A 23,297-nucleotide genomic window follows, 5' to 3' on the forward strand; every position below is an offset into this window, starting at 1 on the left:
TTAGAGCAGTGGAAACGCGAAGTGGACTATAACAACGCATACATTTCACTCTGCATCTTCAGTTATGTTTTGTCTGAGAGTTCTACTTGAAACTCGCTATATTAGTATTTCTGCTCAATATAAGCCAAGAAAGAAATACCCTTTTAATGTCAGGTATTACTCAGACAGCAGACAGAGTTTTAGCTGAAACAAACTTGTGCAGGTTAAACATCTTAAATGGTTCATGTAAATAACTTCAAGCTTGTCAGCCTCCTTAACTCATTAACAGTATTTTAATGTGGAATATTACTCTGATGTATATGTGTTTTAATAAAGTTAAATAAACATTGTTGTAACTTGGGCAGTTGTCATCCAGGAACAGTGAAGAGAAGGATGTGGTTTCTTGATTGTTGACTGGGAAAATAAAGGTTCGATTAAATACCCTTTTCCACTTTGAAGTATGAAATACCTTTCAAATCTAACATTTTGTTGTAATCAACAAATATTGTAGCTGCTATTTCAAATCTTGAACTGGTTTACTAGGTATTAGATTCTGGCTACAGGAAAATCTACACGTGCTTAACTTTATTATGCACAACTCTTTCAAGGAGTCTTTGCAGAGTAGAAAGCTCACATTTGATCTGTGTGACTTGCATTATAAACCCCTTCATTTCTTCATGCTGTTCTGCAAATATCGTTCACTTGCTTCTGTTTGTGGTGCTAGATATTTTTGGTTTTTTGAATTGATCATAATTTTGTCAGCTTCCTAATTAAAGTGGTATTAATCACACCCTTTTTTTCCCCCTCACTTCTGATACAAATTGTGTCTAATTTCTAACACCTACACGAAGATCTTGAATGGCAGGCACCAGTCTTTTTATAAATGAAATGATTGATGACTCACAGTGTAGGAGCCAAACCCCTTGACTTAGGTGTGGCTGCAGGAGAAGCATCTCCTTTGCATGGAATGTTCCAACTGGGCTGGTGTTTGGGATGTTTATGTGTGTGTTTTCATGGCAAGGGCCCAGCCCACTGAAAAATCTGCCATAAGATGATTCACAATATTATAACAGAAGGTAGAGTCATCGTCTTTTACTTAATGTACATTTAATTTGATTTGTTCTTGACTATGTATAAAACCACTTAATAATGCTATGCAAATTGATATAAAAATATATTTATAGTAAATGACAAATAACAGCCCTCTACAAAACTTGCTTATTTTCTTTTTAGCCTTAAAAATTACAGTGTTTGCTGTGGTGGATAATGCTTTTAAATCTAGCATTTACTTCAAATAAGACAGTTAAATAAATACGCATTAGAGGGATACTAATCACAACTGAAATTTAAACAGTTAGTAGTATGCCAGAATTTAAAGGAGACATTAAATGCTAGATATTAGAAAATATTTATGAACCTTTATAATACAGCCCCACAACACTCGCTGTGCACAACCTGTACCCAGTAAGACTGAATTCCTGTGATTCTTCAGAGGAGGGTGGTGATCAGTGATCGCAGCGCTGAAATCTGCCTGGGCATGCTCACATGCAAACTCCCATGTACCCACTTAGTGGGTGGGTGTCTCTGCAAGCTTATAGCAGATAAAAACTACTTTGATTTTTATTTAAAATCATGAGGAAACACTCTTAAACAAAAAGAACAATGTGGCAATTGGTGATTTCCTAAGCCATGTTTTTTGGATGCATTTTTCTGGGGTTAAAAGAAGTCGGTGCTGAGCTTGGGAGGTAAACTCCTTTTTCTGTGGCTTTGCAACATGTCCCACAGCCAGTTGGGAAGGGAAGGGGTGACCTGCGGAGGGGGCAGGCCCCAAACCCCCAGCAGGGTGCATTTCCCATGGCCAGTACCAGATGCTTTTGCGTTCAAGTCATAATACCTATCTCTTTCTCTCTATAAAACATCATTGGGCTTGTCCTCAATCATCTGTTGAGCCTTCTGTCTGCTTGAGAAAACCAAAGGCAAGCACAATCAAGACAGAGACAAGTGCTGTCTTCTGTAATATTTTCTGGTAGATCAAGACTTTAGGTAAATAAAGACTGATTAATCTAGGCTGGTATGCTGTGTGTTACCTGTATAAATAACCAGAAACAGTGCAAATTTCCCTTGTTCTTAAAGGGAAACTGGAATAACCCTATGGTGATAGGAGTTACACGGATGGGAAAGGATGTTTAAAAAGGGGGAGGCATCCCAGAGGGTGGGCTCTCCTTCAGCTGGGGAACAAAACCACAGCAGTAATGTAAAATGATGTACTACACAAAGGCTGTTGTTTTTTCTTGATTCTTACCTTATCACTGTGATAAAAGCCTTACCTCTTCCTCATCTAAATAAAAACTTTATTCTAAGGAGATAATCGTGTTGGTGGCTCTGCAGCTTGCAGATCATCAACTTGTCCTTTCTTGTTCTGAGAGCTGGCAATCAAACAAACAACATACGTTGTTCTTGGGCCATTTTTATCAAGTGTGAAGCGAATGTAAAGAAGGCAGGTGAAAAAAAAAAAAAAGGCAAAACAAACCAACAGTGTACGCTTACAGAAACCTGCTTCTCTCATCTAAACTGCTGTGAAAGTAATCTTTATTATTCATACCATCTCTGTTATTGTGGCTGAAATGGGAGACTAGAAAAGGAAACAGAGCACTCCAGTATTGTCTTTTATTTTTCATGGATTTTCTGTGCTGCCAATGGCAACAGACGATATTGGTTTCATTGCATTGTTTTCATTACACTGAAATTCAGAGAAGAATGGCATGAACTTGTTCATGCTCCCGCGAAGCATATTGGAAATGGAAAGTCCCACTGGTTTAGGAGGATTATGTTTCTTTTTATACTGCCTAAGTTTTATTATTAATTAAATGTTCTTTCAAGAAATAATAGGTGCAGTTTTATTATCTGTCTTGTAGACTTGGCTTCTAAAGAACACAAGGAAACCAGTGATTCTAAATGGCTGAAAAGAAATACATTTATTTTTATTTTCAGTGCCCCTGCAGTTCATTCAAAGACAATCTTGTATTGAGTGTCCCAAAGTTAATACCATTTTGTGATCGAGGGAATTTGGGGTGTTGCCAAGTGAAATGTTAGCATTTGTTTTGAAAAATGTGATATTTAACAGTTTTGTTTCTCTCTGTTGCAATTATTTAAAGATTCTGCTAGGTAAAACTAAGAAAATAGTTTTTCTAGAAATAGAAATGAGAAAATGTAGAGACTGAATTGTTCAGTAAAGTTTATATGTGTGATTGGTTTTTTTCTTTTTTTTTGGGGGGGTGGTATTTTTGTTTCAGTGTGGGTTTGGTGTTCAGTAGCATAAGATTTCAGTAGCAAAAGTTTCAGACCCTAGTTGGCTTCAATGGGATGAGTTTTTGCTCAGCATTTCTGATAATTCCTTCTTCCTTTTAGTTGTTATGGCTAAGAGGATTCCCAGTGGTGTAATTGGCAGACAGGAACAGTCTACCCTGAGAACCTCAAGATCTGAAAAGCAGGCACCATATAGTGAAACTGAAGGACAGTACTAATTTTCAAGTTTTACATTAATTTAAAACATTAGTGATGTTGGCATAGGATAATATTTGTGGGCCTTAATTAAGTTTATAGGTAAGATTGGCTTAAGAGGAGTATTGTAGTAAAACCAGAGTGTTGTGTGCGGCAGTGGAGCTGAGCAGGATGGAGGTGTGAGTGTGAGTGCAGGGACTGGCTGCAGCGTTCATCTGCAAGCAGGGCTTCAACACAGCCTGAACCGCGCTCCCTTAAAGCACAGTCAGAACACTCATCTTCCAGGGTAAAGAGCTGTTTTGTGACTGAACTTGTTTCCATATGGGTTCTGACATGTGCTGAAGACTTCGATGCAGAATGACTAAAAACTTGGAAAGGCAAAAGAAAGGAACATCCTCAGGTAAATGAGAAGAGTGAGTTTAACCTCCTCAAAGGCACTGGAAAGGGCAAGGTGTGATAATACAGTGGCAATGCACCTGAATAAACATGCACAAGAACAAAAAATGTATACATAAAAGACATGGCTAGAAACTTTAGCTTGTAGATGAAGAACGCACAGTGTTGTAGTTGCCTGCTACTTGTGTTTATTGCTTAGCCCTGACCTCAGCTCGTTCACATGATTTTAATGAAATCCTTTTTTAATGAAAACGCTGTTGCTGTATCGATCCATGCTCTTGGTTTGATTAACTAATACAGCAGTGATTTAAAACAGGTAGAGTTGTAATCAAGTGTTACTGTTTTTGTTTGACAGGCCGGACCTGATAGACATGAATACCGTTGCTGTTCAAAGCAACCTTGCAAACTTAGAACATGCTTTTTTTGTAGCAGAAAAACTTGGTGTTGCCAGACTTCTGGATCCTGAAGGTAAGACAGCTGCAAAGGGCTTTGTTGCAAAAACCTTCATGTTAAAATAAAATCCAAACTGCCTGCAGGTTGTAGCATATATGTGGGCATTCTTACAACTACGTGATAAAGTGCTGTTCTGTCTTGTGCTTTTAGATGTTGATGTTTCCTCACCTGATGAGAAGTCAGTAATAACCTATGTGTCATCACTTTATGATGCATTTCCCAAAGTACCAGAAGGTGGTGAAGGCATCAGTGCAAATGTAAGTAGGAGAAAAATACTTGTACAATGTGTGAGCTTCATTAATACGATTCTTGATTTCAGCTCCAGAATATTAGCTGCATCTTCTGTGGGAATGCTGTCACACCTTTCTTTGACATGATTTTCTCTAGGTTGAGCTTTTAGAGGTTTAGCAGCTATTTCATGCTTTAGACATGAAAATATTCCTACAAAACGCTTAACTAAAACCAATATACCATGAGTTGGAGAAAGATGGAGTCAAAGTTCTTACTTTCAGTCATAGACCTGTGAATTGTGCCTCTCTGATTCTTATCAATTTGACTTTTATTAAGTGAGAAAATGTGTATTGGTGGAATTATTTGGGACAAGAACTGAAGAGTGAAATAATCTATTTGGAAGTTTTAAGTGAGCTGTAATGAGCAAGTAAATACTGTTTCAGAATTGTAGAGTTCAGAAATCTCTTTTCTATGTGTGTGTAGATCTCGGACTTCAAAGATAAAGTAAAAATGAGCTCTTTGATTATTTTCTTTTGATCTGTAGTCTGGTTTGTGTTTTGGTAGGATGTGGAGGTCAAATGGGTTGAATATCAGAATATGGTGAACTACCTCATGCAGTGGATCAGACACCATGTTGCGATAATGTCTGACAGAACGTTTCCCAACAATCCTGTGGAGCTAAAGGTGAGGTGTGCTGTGTTAAACTCCTTGTTGGAATGATATTTCATCTTACTGACTCAAAGCATGCTTGAACAAATGAAGTGCTTGTTGATTTATACAATCAAATCAACTGTAGGACAAAACTACTCCTTAACCTTTTCAAAGTACAATAAATACTTTACTAACATATGAATAATCAAAAGCAAATCTTTAGCTGTCATTGATCTTTTTTGTACAAGTAGAGCAGTATAAGAATGTAAGCTTATGAAGAATATTAGGCGAGAATTGAGGGTAAGATTATATTCTCTGTAAGATAAAGCTGATGATGGTTTTTATGTTTCTGTAGGCACTTTATAATCAATATTTGCAGTTTAAAGAAACAGAAATTCCACCAAAAGAAACAGATAAATCAAAAATTAAACGTCTATATAAACTGCTAGAGGTAAGTTTTTACATGCATTGAAATGTATACAAGTTCCTTTTCTGTGGCTTAAAATAACAAATATGTGCAAATTGTTAAGGTCTGGATAGAATTTGGACGCATCAAACTCCCTCAAGGCTATCATCCAAATGATACAGAAAAGGAATGGGGAAAGCTTATTATTGCCATGCTGGAAAGAGAGAAGATCCTTCGGCCTGAAGTAGAGAGGTATGCTACTGAAAATTCTAAATGTCTTCTTTTGTGGTAACATCCGTGTTATTTTTCTAGATCAAGTAATTCTGCCTTAAGTTCTTTACCTGCTTCCTAGAAGCAGGTCCAGATGGAAGTAACTTCAGTGGTTTCAGAAGGTTGTGATAAATAGTATCTGTGCCTCAGATAGGGAAAGCACTTAAATATAAACAACTTCTTTGTACAGTTAGTCAGAGCTAGGTTCATATCACTACACTGTCTCATTTGAACTTCATTTCGTATAAGTAACATTCATCCTTTACATTGAATGTGTATTTCACTTGGTGCACAGCATTGTGGGCTAATGTCCTGTTCTGAGGTTGTTTAAAAGTTGGTTGTAGTCAAGGGCACACAAAGTGTTTAAACATGTAAAGCTCATAGTAGTCTTCCCTGGTAGTAGAATGTGTGACAGTTTTGTACGTCACTAATAACACACTGAGCATATTTAAAATCTTTATGTAGTCTTAGAGCATTTCTGCTTTTTTTTATGGTACCTTTTTAATGGTACCTCTTTTGAATTCTGTGGCAGACACAGGTTCTATCTATTCATTATTTTTAAAAAAACATTTTTTAACTCAAAGTGAAATGATTCTTTGGGATTCTACCTGCAGGTAGGTATAGCCACCCAGGTGTGGATCCATTCTGCTTGACTTTAAGCATCCAAAGGAGACACCTGAGATCTGAATTGCTTTCTAGAGAATCCTGGCACTGACTTTCTGGTGACAGTAGGGTGGTCATTCTCTCTGGTTTTGGTTCCTGAAATTTGTTTTGGAGGATCCAGACCATTGTGTAGGAAGTTCTCAAAGACAGATTTTAGCAAGAGAAAATCACGAAGTCAGAGTTGATAGAATAGGTGCAAGAGCATGACTGAAATGGCAGATTCAATGGGAGGATCCTGCTGTGAAAGAAGTGCCTACAAAGGAATACAAGGTTGTCTTCACCATGCAGGGCAGAGCAGCAGAAAGCAGTGGAAGAAATACAGCCTGCTAGATCTTGTAGGTTCATCTGTCCTGACCTGCAAAAAGCAAAGTTAGTGCCTGTTTTCGCCAAAAGGAATCCTATTTATACTTGCAGAAAGCTGGATTATCTTTGTTTAGACTGTGAATAAATTACAATAGTTTATTTATTTTTTATTCAGAAACTGAGTTCAGGTAAATGCAAACAAACGTAAACTCCTTTCCATATTTCAGGGTTGGTAAACACATTTGAAGTGACAGATTGTATGGTGAGGGTCACTATAAAATGAGAGAGAAGCCGTGATTAAGTGATTCTGGCTTCGTGATCAAGTTAAAAGAGTTGGTTGATTTGGACGCAAGTACTCAATCCACATTAGTTGCATTGGTTATGAGTGCAACTCACCAAGATGAGGTGTTGATACAGCTCCTGGGGTGGGATTTAGTAGTGGCAAAAAAAGTGACCTCAGCTAATGTTGAAATTTGGCAAATACTGAAACTTAATATGATGTCAGTGAGGAGAATGCCAAACTGAGCTCTGGTTTGCAAACCCAGCAGAGTTTGGAATTGCTGCAGGGTGTGTCTGTGCCTTTGCTGTGCTCCTCCGCCTAAACAGGCATCTTGTGGAGCGGATGTGGTTTTCAGGAGGTCCTAAAAGCAGCTGGTGAAATACTGAAAAATTCACCCTGAACCCAAAATCTGAGTTAAAACGTAAACCTAAAGGCAGTGGTCAGGTTTTTCTTACTTGTTTTGCAGTCAAAACAGTAAGAAGCGATTAGTTCTGAATGTCAAAGAAGCTGAAGGGAAATTTGCAGGAGAACAGATTAGTAAACATGCATATTTGGCAGTGGGTTAATAATGTTGGGTTGGATGGGGTACAGGTGTCCCAAATTAAACTGATATGAGCTGATTAACTATGATATTCCCCCAGGTTTTTTTGTGCAGTTCCATTTGAAGCAAAAGGAGTCAGACCAACCTGGAGGTGTTTTGTACCATACTGTGGAGTGTGGAGTTGTTCTCACTTCACTCCTTTTTGAAAGTTTTCATTGAAGAGTCTGAGAAACACTGCAGAGTCTTCTTTAAGTTCTTATTTGGCATATAGACATTTAGTGACACCTAAATGAAATATTTGGCATGTCTGTTTCCTAGAGACGCCCTAATGTTGCTGTCTAGTCTGTACTTGCAGAGCTTTAATGCCATGTAGGGAAGCCAAAAACAAGGTAGTGTACGTAGCCCCAGGTGAAATCCTTTGAAGAGCTGGCAGAATATTAATTGCTGGATTTTGAGTATGCGTACCGAAGCCTATTTAAAGGAGGAGTGCTAGGTGTTTCAAAAGCCAGTAGTGAAATTTCATTCCTAGAAGCTGCACATTTTGTAGGAGTTTTATCTTTTCATTTTTTCAGCAAATGTAAACAGCCAGAAGGACTGTGCTCTGGATGTAAAAATGAATAGCAGTAGTTATAGCTATCACAGCAGTGATTCTCTGTTTAGCAACAGTACTAGTGCTCGAACCAGCGTTGACTCTAACGAGAATTTCCTTTCCGTTAATTGTGGTCCCACGCTGATTAGATCTTGTATAAGCTTTGGTAATGGCACCTTAGAAGGAAACAGGTAACTTGGCATATGTATTTGTGCTTTGTGTTAGATCTTAAATGTTTGTTTGTTTTTAAAGTCATGCAATGTATATAGTAAATATAAATAACATTAATACATATTTGTTCTTCTGAAATGCTCTGGCATCACCTAGGTTGGAAATGCTGCAGCAGATTGCAAACAGAATTCAACGGGACAGCCGGAGCTGTGAGGACAAACTAATACTTGCCAGGAATGCTCTGCATTCTGTAAGTCAGTTGGTGATTTTACTTCTCTGTGTTCATGAACTTACTGCAGTGGAATGGTTACTTCAAAAAAATTCTTTAGGATTCTTGAAGTGTGTACTTAATAGCTGCTACTTTTATTTTCGTAGTACTGTTATTTTTAATTTACTATTTCTTCAGGAAAATATAAGTAATTTCCTAGAGTGGGTTCTGTTTCATTTTTTTCTGTTGGAAGTTAGATAAAATGCTTCACAATTGTTTCAAGATCAGAATAAGCTTTTACAAAAAAACTTGGGATTTCTTACAGCTTATTTCTCTTTGGCTTAGCTGCAGGACTAATGGCTTTCTCTTATTTATTCAGGATGCCAAGCGATTAGAGTCAGGGCTCCAGTTACAACATGAAGCAGAGATAGCTGGGTATCTTCTTGAATCTGAGAACCTTCTCCGCCAGCAAGTGATTGATGCCCAAATTCTTATTGATGGAAAATACTATCAGGCAGATCAGCTGGTGCAAAGGTACTTTATAGTGTATTTATATGAATAAATAGATGTCCCAAATATGGGTACCCATTATGGACAACATTTTCAAATTTTTATGTGTGTGGATAAACTTCTCAATCTGTCACTGGGCACCCAAACAATGTTCATCAGGTATTCTGGTGGGTACAGTACCCACAAACATTGTTTAAGACAAGAGGAGCAGTTTGTACTAATTTGTGAAAATGATGTAGTTCACCAGAATGAGATGTAAATGTTTAATGTTTACCATCTATTTGAGTGTAAAGATATTAGCTTGTTTTATTGCACCTAACATGCTTTCAGAATGCCTTTGATTTTAAAAATGGAGGCAAGATTTCTGATGATGGCTGTAGATATCTTAACAGTTAATAAGTGGAGTAACGTTAGCTTATACGTGGCAATGTGTACAGTCTTGGCAAAAAGATGCATTTAAACAGCATAATTCAATTTTATGAAGAAGTGGCTCCAAAGTTTTGCAGGATTCATCCTGGACTGGGTGAGATCAAGCACATAACAGCCCCTTGGCAGTGAACTGCAAGTGTTTGATCTACCACAACATGTAGTATCTTGTAAGATTTCTGCTTTGCTGATTGTTCCTTGCAGTTGTGTGTGGTGCATGCTAGTGCCCATTCCATGCTGATTTTCTAGTCATTGCCCAATTTCTACATCTGTTATCTGTATTTATAGAAGTATATTTTCTGATATAAATGTTTATTGATAAATATTTAGGTACAACTAAAGTGTAAGAGGTCTTGTGAATTCATATTGCTCTTCAATTCAGCATGGTAAGCCTTGATTGTAAGCGTTAATTGAAATTATTTTTATTCATTTATTGATTTTCTTTTATTTTATAGAGTTGCAAAACTTCGTGATGAACTGATGGTCATACGGACCGAATGTTCTTCCGTGTACAACAAGGGGCATGCACTGACAACAGAGCAGACAAAACTGATGATATCAGGAATAACTGAAAGCTTAAACTCAGGATTTACAACAAACCTAACCCCTGAATTAAATGCTGCAATGACCCAAGGGTTAGCACCTAGTTTGACTTCTTCCAGCTTGACTTCCGGCCTTTCATCGGGTCTTACTTCCAGACTGACCCCAACCATCACTCCTGCTTACACACCAGGCATCCCACCACGGTTAATTCCAAGCTATGTGACAGGAGTAGACAGTGGGACTCTGCAAACACTCAAACTGACGCAAATCAGAAAACCTCTTATGAAATCGGCTTTTGTAGATCAGAATTTAACAGAAGAAGAGGTGAACATGAAATTTGTCCAGGACCTATTGTGCTGGGTAGAAGAAATGCAGGTATCAATCTCTATGGAAACAGTCCACTTCTAATTATAATGCTTACTCCTTGTAGGTCATGACTAATTTTTCTTCTCATTTGTAAGGTGCAACTTGATCGAGCAGAATGGGGATCAGATTTACCAAGTGTTGAAAGCCATTTAGAAAATCACAAAAATGTCCACAAAGCTATTGAGGAATTTGAATCCAGCCTTAAAGAAGCTAAAATCAGTGAGGTACAGCACCATGGTTTTTACTTCTTTGGTTACTTTCTTACTGGGTGACCCATAAACTAATGTTGAATTTCAGAACTGTGTTTGGGTTTCACAGTCTTACTTTTATTTGTGATCTTTGACTGACATATCATGGAATCAGGAGAACTAATGGTTTAACATATCTGAACTTTTTCTTGTCTTTTGACCTTATATACCAAATACAGATCCAAATGACTGCTCCTCTTAAACTCAGTTATGCAGAAAAATTGCACAAACTGGAGAGTCAGTATTCAAAACTCTTGGTAAGTTTGTCAATACTTTTTCTATGTTCAGCTACTTAGTGTACATCATGTTTGATAAGGCATGAGCTTTAAATTCTGATTTTTGTAAACATTTTTATTTCTTTTTAATAAAGAACACATCGAGAAATCAGGAAAGACATCTAGATACTCTTCACAATTTTGTGTCTCGTGCTACTAGAGAGCTGATATGGCTGAATGAGAAAGAAGAGGAAGAGGTTGCATATGACTGGAGTGAAAGAAACCCCAATATAGCAAGAAAAAAGGAATACCATGCAGTATGTATTGCTTATCTAATCCAGAGGGAATAATTAAATCCTCTTTAAGAATTTAAGAGACTTCTAAAACGTTTTGTGTTTGTGTTTTTGTTTGTCATCTGGAAAAAGGAATTAATGAGAGAACTTGATCAAAAAGAAGAAGTTATTAAGTCAGTACAAGAAATAGCTGAGCAACTCCTTCTCGAAAATCACCCAGCCAGGCTAACCATTGAGGTAAGTCAGTAGGCACATCAGACGAAGAAGAAAATAGTTTTGTGATATAATAGGCCTTAGATTTTGGGGAAGAAGTGGGGAGGTGCTAACTCATAGGAAATTAAACAAGAAGACTGAATGATGGGGCCTTTTTTTTTTTTTATCTTCTTTTCATCTTCAGCATATCTTTTGTATCTGTTTTCCAGTTTCCAAAAAGTAAAAACACTTTTGTAAAGTTATGGTTACATCTTGGATTGTTTAGGTAAAATCCTTCTGAAGTCTAAAATCAGAATTTCCGGAGTTGATCTGTGCAGACATTTCTGGTCGTGCATGCAGCTTCTAGAGTTATTGATAAAAATTGCATTGGCAAATGGAGGGCATGGAACAGTCAGTCCTTGGGTGGTTTCTCTCCTGTTGAAATGAAAGAAGTTTCAGTAGGGGCTTTTCTAGTTACTTACTGGTACGTGTTCCTATTACGATTTAGAGTTGGTTTCATAACTTATTTGTCAGTGAATTATGAAACTTGTTTGGATGTTAAAAATCTGACCAGGTGATACGATTTACTTCAGGCTTGAATCACGCTCCATATTATAGGTTAACAGTTTACAGGAAATTTATTGTAGCTGTTGTGGGGTCGTAACAAGTTTCCAAAGGAGAACGTAAAACACTTTTCCCTGTAGAGGTTCAAGGAAAGAGTAACTACAAACAGTGAGTGGTAAAAATGGCAACAATAAAAAATGGTTTTATTATATAAGAATGAGAAAACAGAGAGGATGGATTTTTATTATTCTTCAGCTCAGAGAGTAAACTGGAAACATGAAGAAAACTCTTGCCTTCCGTCCTTCTCATGACATTTACTATGAATAAGAAATGACTTTTTATGTAATGTGGGGAATTTTATTCTTTACAAAGTATATACTGTTCTAATGGGTCCTTACCAGTGTAATATACTTTAAATATTAATATATTCAAGATACACGTTATGAAACCAGGCCACCACAGTGGAGATGACTATGCAGGTTATGATGTCTGCAATAATGCTGTATTGGGACATTTAAGAAAGAGGGAAAAAAAAAAAAAAAGACAACTCTTATGCCTTCTCTACAGAATCTACACATTAGTGCATCAGTTTGAAGTTCACTGAAGCCAATGAAAAGATTCTTGAATTCCCGGAGAGTCACAGGGAATTGAAAAATTGAGACTTTTGGCTGATTTCACAAAGTCAAGAGTACCCTCTGGTGGTGGATGCGCCTGCAGTGCCTCTGCAGGGGCAGCACCCTGCAGACAGTACAGGAGGCATCACTCGAGTAGGGTTCTGTCCCTTAAATTCCTGTGCAACTGTTACACAAAATTATACATTGCAGTAAGTCCTGATTAATTATTTTTATTGTGCATTCAGTGTTACTTTAAAGTCTGATTTGTATCCAAGGAAAAATCCATGAGTTTTGAATGAATAAGTAAAGCCACAAAATCATACACTGGATAAGACTGGGGTAACCTTGGGAGATGCAGTCTAGCCCCTGCCTAAAGCAGTGTCAGGACCTCCTTTGGCTGAATTCTGAACATGCCGAAGGATGTGGTGATTTCACAGCTGCTCTGGGCAAGTTTTCTGATACCACTGTGCTGTAGCAACAGGATTTTTCTCACATATAATTGGCATTTTCTTTGCTGCAGCTTGCTTTTCCTGGGTGAGGAAGTCAGGTTTAGATGCTTGTGTTTGCTACATTACTCTTATGTTTCCTAAATTCTGTGAAGGTATACATGTTATAATTTTTGTTTCCTTTTGTAAAATCTCTTCCTTTAAAGGCCTATAGAGCTGCAATGCAGACACAATGGAGCTGGATTCTTCAGCTCTGTCACTGTGTTGAACAACATTTGAGGGAAAATGCTGCATATTTTGAGGTAAGGCTGCAAAATGTTGTTAGGACCATAGTAAAAAAAGTTCCACTGAAAGTGCTAGTTGCTCTCTCACAGTAGTTGTAGAATTGACATTTGTCATATGCAATCATGAGATGATGAACCGTGCTCCTATAGTGTTCTATACCTGTGTTATCCTCGCTACAATTATATCGGTTCGCAGCAGACAAAAATCTGGCCTGACTTTTTTTCAGAGTGCTGCAGCTACAAGTAGGGATTCTGCGAACGAAGCCGTTTTCTCTCCCTGTCAGGCACTACTGCTGTCAATGCAGCTTTTGCAGATGATGTAGAGTGGAGGGTGGTTAATGCTGGCCCAAAGAGAACATATTCTGGGTGCTTTTTCCAGGACTACCCAAATACAAATGTAATGTATGGCATTAATAATAAACAGAGCAGAGAACACCCTGACAGTGGAGATGTTCAGCGTAACACCCTTCTGATTATCACCCACACACTCAGCAGATGATACTCAGTTACATGCAAGATGAATGAAGATTCAAGAGTCTTTTGTTTGGGAAAAAAAGTCTACTTCTTTTTAAATATATATTTAAATTATGAAGATTAGTCCTTAGTGTTTTCTTGGCTTGGATGGTTGAAGAGGAAGCGGGGTGATGTTTGGATGAGATGCATTTGGACTGAGAAGGGTCTGAGCCCGAAGTTAGGAAGTGGACGTTGGAAAAGATATAGTTGATTGATTTGGTTTCCAAGGGGAAGGGGGAAGAAAAGGGAATTCTGGATTTGAGAAGTGAGGTTTCAGGAGCAGAATGAGGTAAGGGTTATCATAGGGCATATCCCTTCCCAGTCATGCTTAACCAGAACCTTAGTTTGGAGGAGCAGATACCCATGCAGAACAATCAAGTGTGGTCACTCTCTTCCCGTTTTGCACAAAATGTTTACTTCATTGTGCCTGCTGAAGTTTGCAGCTAGTTTGCTACAGTTTGTAGGTCTGTCTGTTCTTTATGTATAAAAGTAATTGTAATTCCAAGGGAAGCAAGAATAACTTCAGACAATTTTTTCATTGCAGGAACGATAATTAACTGAAGTTCAATAATTGCTGAATTAATTTTGCATGTAGATAGTACCAAGAATAACTGATGTTACAGTGTGTGCCTTCTTGAACAGTACATTTAGGTGTGAGATCACAAATAGTGTTTTGTGGTACAGTGGTCACTTCAGGCTACTAGAAAATATTATTTTTATGAAGACAGCACTTAAAGAAAACTTCATAGCGTACCTGTCTGTATACTTTTATGTTGTTTAAAAATAACCCAGATATTTGTCTCATCCTAGTTTTTCAGTGATGCCAAAGAAGCCATGGAATATTTAAAGAATTTGAAAGATACCATATACCGAAAATACAGTTGTGATAGATCAAGCAGCCTTCGTAGACTGGAAGACCTTGTCCAGGAGTCTATGGTAAGAATTCAAGGATACTGTTAACATGAGTTACAATTAAACAATAAATGTGTAGATTATAATTGGATTTAAAATACATGTGTTTAAATGATTCATTTGAAGTGAAGGAATATAAAAAGATTTTTTTTTTAGAACTTAAATAATGGCATCTGTCCATGTATAATTAATGTTTTTCATGAACTTAAAATACAGTTTTATTTCTTTATCTTTACAATAGCAGATGTTGTGGGAAACCAGTGACTTCAGAAAGATACTTTGGTTCTTGTAAAATTTGTTACTCTTAAGAAACATAGTAAAATAAGTGAGGGAAAAAAAGCGTAACAGGATCAAAGAAGCAGCACTGTATTCTGACCATCTCTTATAATGTGTTCTTTTCTTAACTGTTTTAGGAAGAAAAAGAACAACTCTTGCAGTATAAGAGCACAGTAGCTGGCCTTGTGGGGAGAGCAAAGGCAATAATTCAGCTGAAGCCAAGGAACCCTGACTGTATACTCAAAACATCCATCCCAATTAAAGCCATCTGTGACTATAGACAAATTGAGGTTAGAAGCTTGAATTCCCTCAAATCAATTACAGACGTGAGAATTCAGCTAACGTGTCATTAATTATGATGTTCCTGGAGAACACTAGGCTCTTAAATTTCTTCCACCCTTCTACAAGAGCAAATCTTTGTGCTGAACATTGTTTTTCTTGTTCTGTTGTTTATTTGTTGACACCATTTGCAGAAGTGCTTTGTAAAAGTATTTGGTAATGCTCATCTCTTTAGCTTATTCTGCTTTTCTGTTAATACTAGATAACTATTTACAAAGATGATGAGTGTGTCTTAGCAAACAACTCCCATCGTGCTAAATGGAAAGTTATTAGCCCAAGTGGTAATGAGGCCATGGTTCCATCTGTGTGCTTTACAGTTCCTCCACCAAACAAAGAAGCAATAGATACAGCCAACAGGTAGGGACAAAACAAAACCATTCATTTTCTTTTAAAATTCATTTATATGAAGCTTGGGTTAAAATAATATCTTAGCTTTTTTTTTTTTCCCCCCTTTCCATGCATTACTTTGATCTAAAGTTGGAATCTTTTTATGTTTCAGGATTGAACAGCAATTTCAGAATGTTCTGGCCCTTTGGCATGAGTCTCATGTAAACATGAAGAGTGTGGTGTCCTGGCATTACCTGACAAATGAAATCGAAGCTGTTCGAGCTGGCAATGTTGCCTCGGTACGTGCTATGTCTAGCAAGGGCCTCAACCTTTTGCTGGGATACCATAGACTACACTTCCCAGAAATATTGTAAAATTAACGTTTTCCAGCAGTCGTTATCTTCCTTGAGGGAACAGCTGGCAGTGGCCGTGCTGGTTCCCACTGTGCAACATTCTACCTGAGGAGCCTTTACAAAGGTGTGTTTGGGGAAGGAGCAGAGAGGTTGTATTATGAAAACTACCTGTAGCCGTATTGCACTCATCTCTCAGGTCTGCTGTTGTCAGCAGAGGAACAGGATCTCCCAGAAGCAGTAGAACAGTGACTAAATCTGAATTTTGCTCTTGAAGAATCTACCTTTCTTTACTTATGTGGAAGATTTGCTTCATTAAGCTAAGGTTAATTGTCATGAAAACCCCTGTTATTTCCTTATGGCTACAACTTCTTGATGAAAATGGAGCAACTATGAAGCAACATTTAGTCTTTCAAGTTGAACGCAGCTGAACATTCATTTCTCTGTAATGCATAATTTAATTCTTATACATGTCAGTAACTTGAAGTGTTAAATAGCTAATTAGGATCAATTTGTCAGAAATGAAATAGTGATATGTATCAAAAGACTAATGTGCCTGGCTAAAATAGCGGGTGATGTCACTGAATTACAGAATCTTATATGTATAGCATAACGTGATTCAGTATAATAGTTTATTATACATCATTGGCATGTATCTCTCTACAGACTGCTGCAATAATATTTGTAGTACCCAAAAAGACATTTTTACTCCTAATTTCTCACTGTTGCTGTTGAAGAGAAGGAATCTGAGATAATTCTTGAAGTGTCCCTACTTGTATGACTCTTGCTGGCTTCCTGTCTGTTGCTACATGGTATTAGATGCAGAAATGGTGTCTGATGTAGGATTGTCTTAACATAGCCCAATACAGGCATTAAAGATGGAAAAGGATTTTAGAGCGTGAACTATGAGTTGTTGTACTGATACCTGTCAAGTGGACTTCAGCACAAGGAGCAACAAGCTTTCAGAACCTCAGTTCTTTGATTTTTACCAACTGAGTGATTGGTCAATATTGCTTTTTGATAAAAAGTGTTGCAGGGAACTGTGTGAATGATGAATCGTTGCTAACTGTGCCTTGGGTTTATAATCTGTTGCAGATAAAGACAATGTTGCCAGGTGAACATCAGCAGGTTCTAAGCAATTTGCAGTCCCGCTTTGACGATTTTGTGGAAGATAGCCAGGAGTCCAAAATTTTCACCAGCTCTGATACAGCACAGCTGGAGAGGGAAGTTGATGTTTGCAAGCAATACTATCAAGAGCTTCTGAAATCTGCAGAAAGAGGTATAACTTGGCCAAGGAAAGCAGAAAGATGCTCTCATAAGAGATATTGAAGTTCTTGATAAAACTTCTCTCTTTGAAAAAAAGTTCTAGAGAATGACCCATTTTATCATATTGATATTGTTAATGCCCAACTCTTCTGAACAAACAGAAAGTCATCATTTTAACAATGTGCACAATTACATTGTATAGAAGCTCTAAGGTTTTTTAACTTTGTATATATTGAGCTATGTAGAAATATTAATGTGTTACTTAATATGTGGAGTGCTACAAAGAATTTGACGCCAAAGAATTTATTCTGTGTGCTACAACTCGCTGGTTAATCGTGCCTTCCTTGTTTTTGAATGTTGAAAATGTAACTTGATTATTATGTTGAGTTCATAACAGAATTAGAACTTTTTCCCGGTGTTAAAGCAAGAAGTGTCCTAGATATTTTCCTAGCTCCACCAAATGCCTGTAGTTACTGCAGTCTCAACTTCTGTATACAGTAAGAACAGAAAGTTTGAAATACCTGCTTTGATTTACTGTCAAGTAGCTAATGACTTGAAGAAATATAGTAGTGCAAAGCTGATTACTGCATAGCATAATTCACTGCACTTAAGGGAAAATACATTGCCCTGTTTGTTGGAAAGAGAGGATTAAAAAAAAAAATATCAGTCACTGAGTTTAGCAGTGTCCATGTGAGGGGTGATGGCTGTGCCTGGGATGGATGATCAAAGATGTATACTAATTTTTCATGTGTGAGGAGGTGATCTAATAATAGCAAAAATATATTATATAAAGGTTCTTAGAATGTGTCTTATAGCCAAAATTCCAAAGGAAATTGATGGGATTTCAGCTAATCGTAAAAAGACCTGTAGAATGGTGACTTTTAAAAAGTGTTCTTAAAAATGCATGGTGGAAATGACGTGGTGGCTTTGTTTGCTAATGTGTGACTCATTTCTTTCCACAGAGGAGCAGGAAGAATCTATTTACAATCTGTATATCTCTGAAGTCAGAAATATCAGACTTCAGCTGGAGAGTTGCGAGGAGCGGTTGGTACGGCAGATCCGAACCCCAATGGAAAGAGATGATCTACGTGAAAGTGTGTTCAGGATTTCAGAGCAAGAGGTGAGCCTTTGCAAAAGGCTGGTTTACCTAGGAGAAGAGTTTTATTTTAAAACAACTATGTCCAGCTGTATTCAGTGTAGCCAGGAAAGTTTGCGATGCACTTTGAAAGAACAAGAGTCGAAGTTTAAGCTTGTGCTTGTGAGAAAAGAGATGCCAATAAAAGGTGACTCTGTTAGTTTCCCCCTTATACATACGTTTATTTTAAAAAAATTTTCATGATGTCCACATGAAGCAAGCAAAGGAGAGCAGACCTGTGCTGACAATGATGTGTACAATATACATGAGGTTGATGTAGGATAAAAGCTCTGTCAATCACCTTTCATTTTACAGAAATTGAAGAAAGAACTGGATCGACTGAAAGATGACCTGGAAATCATCACAAATAAATGTGAAGAGTTTTTCAGTCAAGCTGCTGGTTCACCTTCAGTCCCTACTCTGCGTTCTGAACTGAATGTTGTTATTCAGAACATGAACCAAGTTTATTCCATGTCTTCCATTTACATAGATAAGTATGTAACAGGCCATCTCCCATCATACATTTTAGTTTACAATTTTATCTTCAAAATAAATGAGTTAGTATGAATAATACTCATCAAAGAAGAGGCAGTTAACGTAATTTTACCACTGTATAAAGGGTTACGCAGTGACATGAAAAGGCTGAAAAGCAGAAGCTTGTTGAGTGTTGTTATTGGTGGTTCACTTAACAGGAGATTACTGTTTTTCAGATTAAAAACTGTAAATATGGTGCTGAAGAGCACCCAAGGAGCAGAATCATTAGTAAAACTCTACGAAACTAAGTTGTGTGAAGAAGAGGCAGTAACAGCTGACAAAAACAATATTGAAAATCTAATGGGGACATTAAAGGTAAGAGTTGGCTGGCACCTGTTCATGGGTAAATAAAAAAAAAATAGGAAAATTATCACTTATAACACCTGTTTTGTTTATGCTGTACTGTATAGTGTATCAAAGGTTGGCTTGTATATTTGGAGGAAATTCTGTATTAGGATCGACATGTCAGAAAAAAAGAGGCGACTTTGGAGCATTAGGGATTAGATCACTTGCAAGTGTGTTCCTGCTTTGAGGAAATGCATGGCAGCATCTGAAACTGCCAAGAGTGGCACTTGTCAGTGCTGCAGTAAAACTGTTTTTTGGTCTCTTCAGAAGGTAACATGTGCTTAAGGTAACATAAATATATCGTTATATAAATGTGGCCACAATAACGTTCTTGCTAATGCTGTGGTACACTGACTGATCAGGGTTTCCTAGGAGGTTTGGCAGAAATCTTTGAGAAAGGATAAGATTGAAGTTGAGTATTTTTTTATGTACTCCGTGCACCTCATATTAATATTGCAAATGATTAGTAATGCTTTTTTGCTAGAGAGAATAATTGGCATCCACCTAAGGATTTTTTTGAAAGCTTTAGTTCATAAGATGAGTGTGTTAAATTGCTCGCTCTATTTCGATATATGTTGGGGGGATGCTGTTTTTCAGAATTATTCTGCAGTTCATAGCTGTGTTCTGGTGCCATTTCAGTGTTTGAGCAACCAGAAGTAAAATACTCATTTAAATATATTTTTTTCATTTATTCATTTATACATTTTACTCATGTAAAATACTGATTTATAAAATAGTGTAATAATTTAGGAGTTATTTACGATTTATCATTTATCACATGCTAGCAATGGAGATCTGAAGTAGACGAGAAAAGACAAGTGTTCCACGCCTTAGAGGATGAACTGCAGAAGGCAAAGATGATCAGTGATCAGATGTTTAAAATGCACAAGGAACGTGATCTTGACTTTGACTGGCATAAAGAAAAAGTTGATCAGTTAGCCGAGAGGTGGCAAAACATTCACTCTCAAATTGAAAATAGGTTTGTATAACTTTTTATTGTAATCTCTTCATGTTTTATGCAGGTTTTGTTGTTTCTGAGAAAAAACAATCAGAAATAAATGTTAAAATAGGGCAGAATAGTTTTCCGAACTATTTGTGAGAAGTGCTAAGATTAAGGATTCTTACCTCTTCTGTGCTGGTGACATATTTATCTTTTCCACAGGAAACATCCGTGACTGTTGAGCACCAGAAAATTAACAAGATATAGAAATTTTATTTACTTAAAATTTACTGAGATGCAGTAGGGATAATTTGTCTTCTTTCTTTCTCAAAAAGGCCTGCAGAAATGGCTTACTGTCCTGTGGAAATACCATCTCTGACAGGCTAAACTGATGAGGTGATTCATCAGTTATGATTGGATTTATGTTAACTTGCTTTTAATGACTCCAGTGATAAGTCTGAAAGTCCTCAACTTCCATTGACTTCTGTGATAATTTTGTCACAATAACTTTTGGTGAAGTACCAGTATTTCCTTTTGGTGTGCAACTGTTTTCGTGCAGTCTCAATACCCAATGGAAATGGTGCTCTGAATTCAGCCCTTCAGTATTTACTGTCACTGTGTTATTGGAGAGTGTTACTCAAATGCGCATGCCTACACCAATGTGCAGGTACAGCAGAACACACCTACCTGTAATTCTGATGGAGATATCCATAAATGACATTCCTAGAAGTATTTTTTACTTCCATCTGTACAGTTCTGTTTCTTGTATGGATAGGAAACAAAACTATAGAGACTGAAGGAAAAAGTATGTGCAAGTTAAGGAAGTCTGTACTATACAGCCTGAATTTATTTATTTTAAAATCTACTTCAGTTTGTCATTATAGATAACCTGAACAAGCGCATCAAAGGCAGTGCTTTTCATGTAAAATTTCACACAACAACCTTTCGTATTTTTGTCCTCAGTTTTTAAGGGGTGAATATCTGTACAGCTGTAATACTGAAGTTGTTCGCTTACAATTACCAAATTTAGTTGTCTCTGTTTAAAATTGCTAGAAGTTGAAAGGTAGGTGGGCAAAAGCTGACTCATTTAAAGCTGACTGCAGGATGGCTAGCTTTAAATCTACATTGGATTTTTCATCATCTGGTAGCATGACAGAATTTAAATGATGAACAGTAGTGGTATGAGGTACTGAAGTCTCCTTATTTCTTTGGAGGGCAAATATGAACCACATCCTCTCCTCACAGGGCAATATGCTGAACAGAATATCCTGAAAAACTACTGTTAATGCATAGTTGCTTCTAGGGTAAATAGGACAGATTGTGGTAATTGAGCATGTAGCTGTAAACAAGCTGCTTTCTGCAAATGTTTGCTCTGCTGCTTCTGAACAGCTTGACACTGATGATCATTATATGAAAAGTATGTACAAATATTGGCTCCAGTTATCATCATCCTTTCTCTTTTTTTATGGTTACTAGCTTTAAAACATGCTTAAGTATGAAACCTGAGCAATATTGTTGCCTTTGCTTGCTCTTTTTCAGACTCCTTTTTGCATCTTGAGAGCAAAATTAGTGTGATTCAAACTATTCATTCCAAGTCAGACTATAAAAAGTTGCTAAATAAGTAGGTTTGTCCATAATCGTGTGGCATGTTGTATTAGTTGTATTCATGTGTCTTTGCAGCTTGGTGTTATTTTAGTATGTTTGTAATCAGAGCTATAGACATCTGAAGCCTTTAAGGCTGTATTTGGCTTAATGTATCTTTTATCTTTTATATTCGTCTTCTATCCTATGGCATGTCTTCTAAAATAAAACCAGGTTGCGTGACTTAGAAGGTATTAATAAATCTCTGAAGTATTACAAAGATACTTATAATTCTTTGGATACGTGGATTCAACAAGTGGAAGATACTCAGCGAAAGATTCAAGAAATCCATCCTGAAAATAGCAAAGCTTTGGCTAAACAGCTGAACCAACATAAGGTATGAAAGGGAATTTCATTGCAGGAAAGCACTGAATGACTGAAAAAGAATTAAAAGATCTTTTGAACCCAGTCATACCAGTTTTATTTTTTGGTAGGAAGTGCTTATGTCCCTCAGCGCTTATTGTAAAATTTCAAATAATCACCAGCTTTTATGTTTTTGGGGATTTAGACTGCAGCTAATATCATTAATGTATCACTCACGGTTTATAGCCATTCCTATGGATGAGATTGTTTAGATCTTCAAATCTGCAAGAAGAGCAAAACCTTAGAGAGTGCCTACAATTCTGGACTCTCCTTATCACATAATTTTTTACTCAGTACTGCACTTGGTAGTTGAAATATTTCTATATTTTCACTGAGGCAGAGCTAAACTCTCTCCTGCAAGAAGGAAATACAGCTTAAATAAGAAACAGAGTAACCAATTATATGCATGAGGTGTATATTCCTAATTTGTTTTTAAGTTCACTCATGAGCTATTAAACCTGGCAGGGTTTTTTCACTGCTTCTGTAGGCGTGACAAAGCCAGGGCTTGAGAATGTAATTACTTGTACACACATGGAAACGAGTGTATTATGTAAATTTCATGATGTTAGATAAAATAGAAATGCTAATAATAATAGTAATAAAAATAACTTTTTAAGATGAAGATGTAATTTTTTCATTTTACAGATGCTGGTTTCTGAGATTGAAATGAAACAAAGCAAAATAGATGAATGCCAGAAGTATTCAGAACAATACTCAGCTGCTGTGAAGGTAATAAATAATGTTGTGCTTAAAATCCCTATTTTTTTTTTTTAGTGTCAGTATCACATGGAATGCCAATTATTTTGTGTATTTTCTCTTTTTTACAGGATTATGAATTGCAGACTATGACCTACAGAGCTATGGTTGACTCCCAGCAAAAATCTCCAGTGAAACGCCGAAGAATGCAAAGCTCGTCAGACTTCATTATTCAAGAGGTAAACGGATTTCTTACGACAGGAAAACATGGGGTGTTTTTGAGCCTTTACTTAAAACAGAGTGAACACAAGAATGGG

The 23,297-nt window shown here is 37.0% G+C and overlaps 1 protein-coding gene across 33 annotated transcripts in view; it reads left to right on the forward strand.

Moving 5' to 3' along the window:
• The window catches only part of DST (dystonin), a 307,103-nt gene that overhangs the window by 152,065 nt on the left and 131,741 nt on the right, over positions 1 to 23,297 (forward strand). For 32 of the 33 annotated variants that reach the window (XM_071806938.1, XM_071806947.1, XM_071806950.1 and 29 more), the window contains 25 exons: positions 4,232 to 4,344; positions 4,480 to 4,586; positions 5,125 to 5,244; positions 5,567 to 5,662; positions 5,742 to 5,869; positions 8,591 to 8,684; positions 9,022 to 9,176; positions 10,034 to 10,496; positions 10,583 to 10,711; positions 10,915 to 10,992; positions 11,106 to 11,267; positions 11,376 to 11,480; positions 13,266 to 13,361; positions 14,667 to 14,792; positions 15,182 to 15,334; positions 15,586 to 15,740; positions 15,883 to 16,009; positions 17,156 to 17,339; positions 18,289 to 18,446; positions 18,777 to 18,955; positions 19,172 to 19,310; positions 20,126 to 20,319; positions 22,096 to 22,258; positions 22,930 to 23,013; positions 23,112 to 23,219. In XM_071806938.1, coding sequence (XP_071663039.1) covers positions 4,232 to 4,344; positions 4,480 to 4,586; positions 5,125 to 5,244; positions 5,567 to 5,662; positions 5,742 to 5,869; positions 8,591 to 8,684; positions 9,022 to 9,176; positions 10,034 to 10,496; positions 10,583 to 10,711; positions 10,915 to 10,992; positions 11,106 to 11,267; positions 11,376 to 11,480; positions 13,266 to 13,361; positions 14,667 to 14,792; positions 15,182 to 15,334; positions 15,586 to 15,740; positions 15,883 to 16,009; positions 17,156 to 17,339; positions 18,289 to 18,446; positions 18,777 to 18,955; positions 19,172 to 19,310; positions 20,126 to 20,319; positions 22,096 to 22,258; positions 22,930 to 23,013; positions 23,112 to 23,219 — 3,616 coding nt within the window. Of the gene's footprint in view, positions 1 to 4,231; positions 4,345 to 4,479; positions 4,587 to 5,124; positions 5,245 to 5,566; positions 5,663 to 5,741; positions 5,870 to 8,231; positions 8,455 to 8,590; positions 8,685 to 9,021; positions 9,177 to 10,033; positions 10,497 to 10,582; positions 10,712 to 10,914; positions 10,993 to 11,105; positions 11,268 to 11,375; positions 11,481 to 13,265; positions 13,362 to 14,666; positions 14,793 to 15,181; positions 15,335 to 15,585; positions 15,741 to 15,882; positions 16,010 to 17,155; positions 17,340 to 18,288; positions 18,447 to 18,776; positions 18,956 to 19,171; positions 19,311 to 20,125; positions 20,320 to 22,095; positions 22,259 to 22,929; positions 23,014 to 23,111; positions 23,220 to 23,297 lie in introns of those variants that run through there. The other variant, XM_071806969.1, reaches the window with a different exon arrangement.

Source organism: Patagioenas fasciata, chromosome 3, assembly GCF_037038585.1.
Source record: "Patagioenas fasciata isolate bPatFas1 chromosome 3, bPatFas1.hap1, whole genome shotgun sequence".
Classification (NCBI taxonomy): domain Eukaryota; kingdom Metazoa; phylum Chordata; class Aves; order Columbiformes; family Columbidae; genus Patagioenas; species Patagioenas fasciata.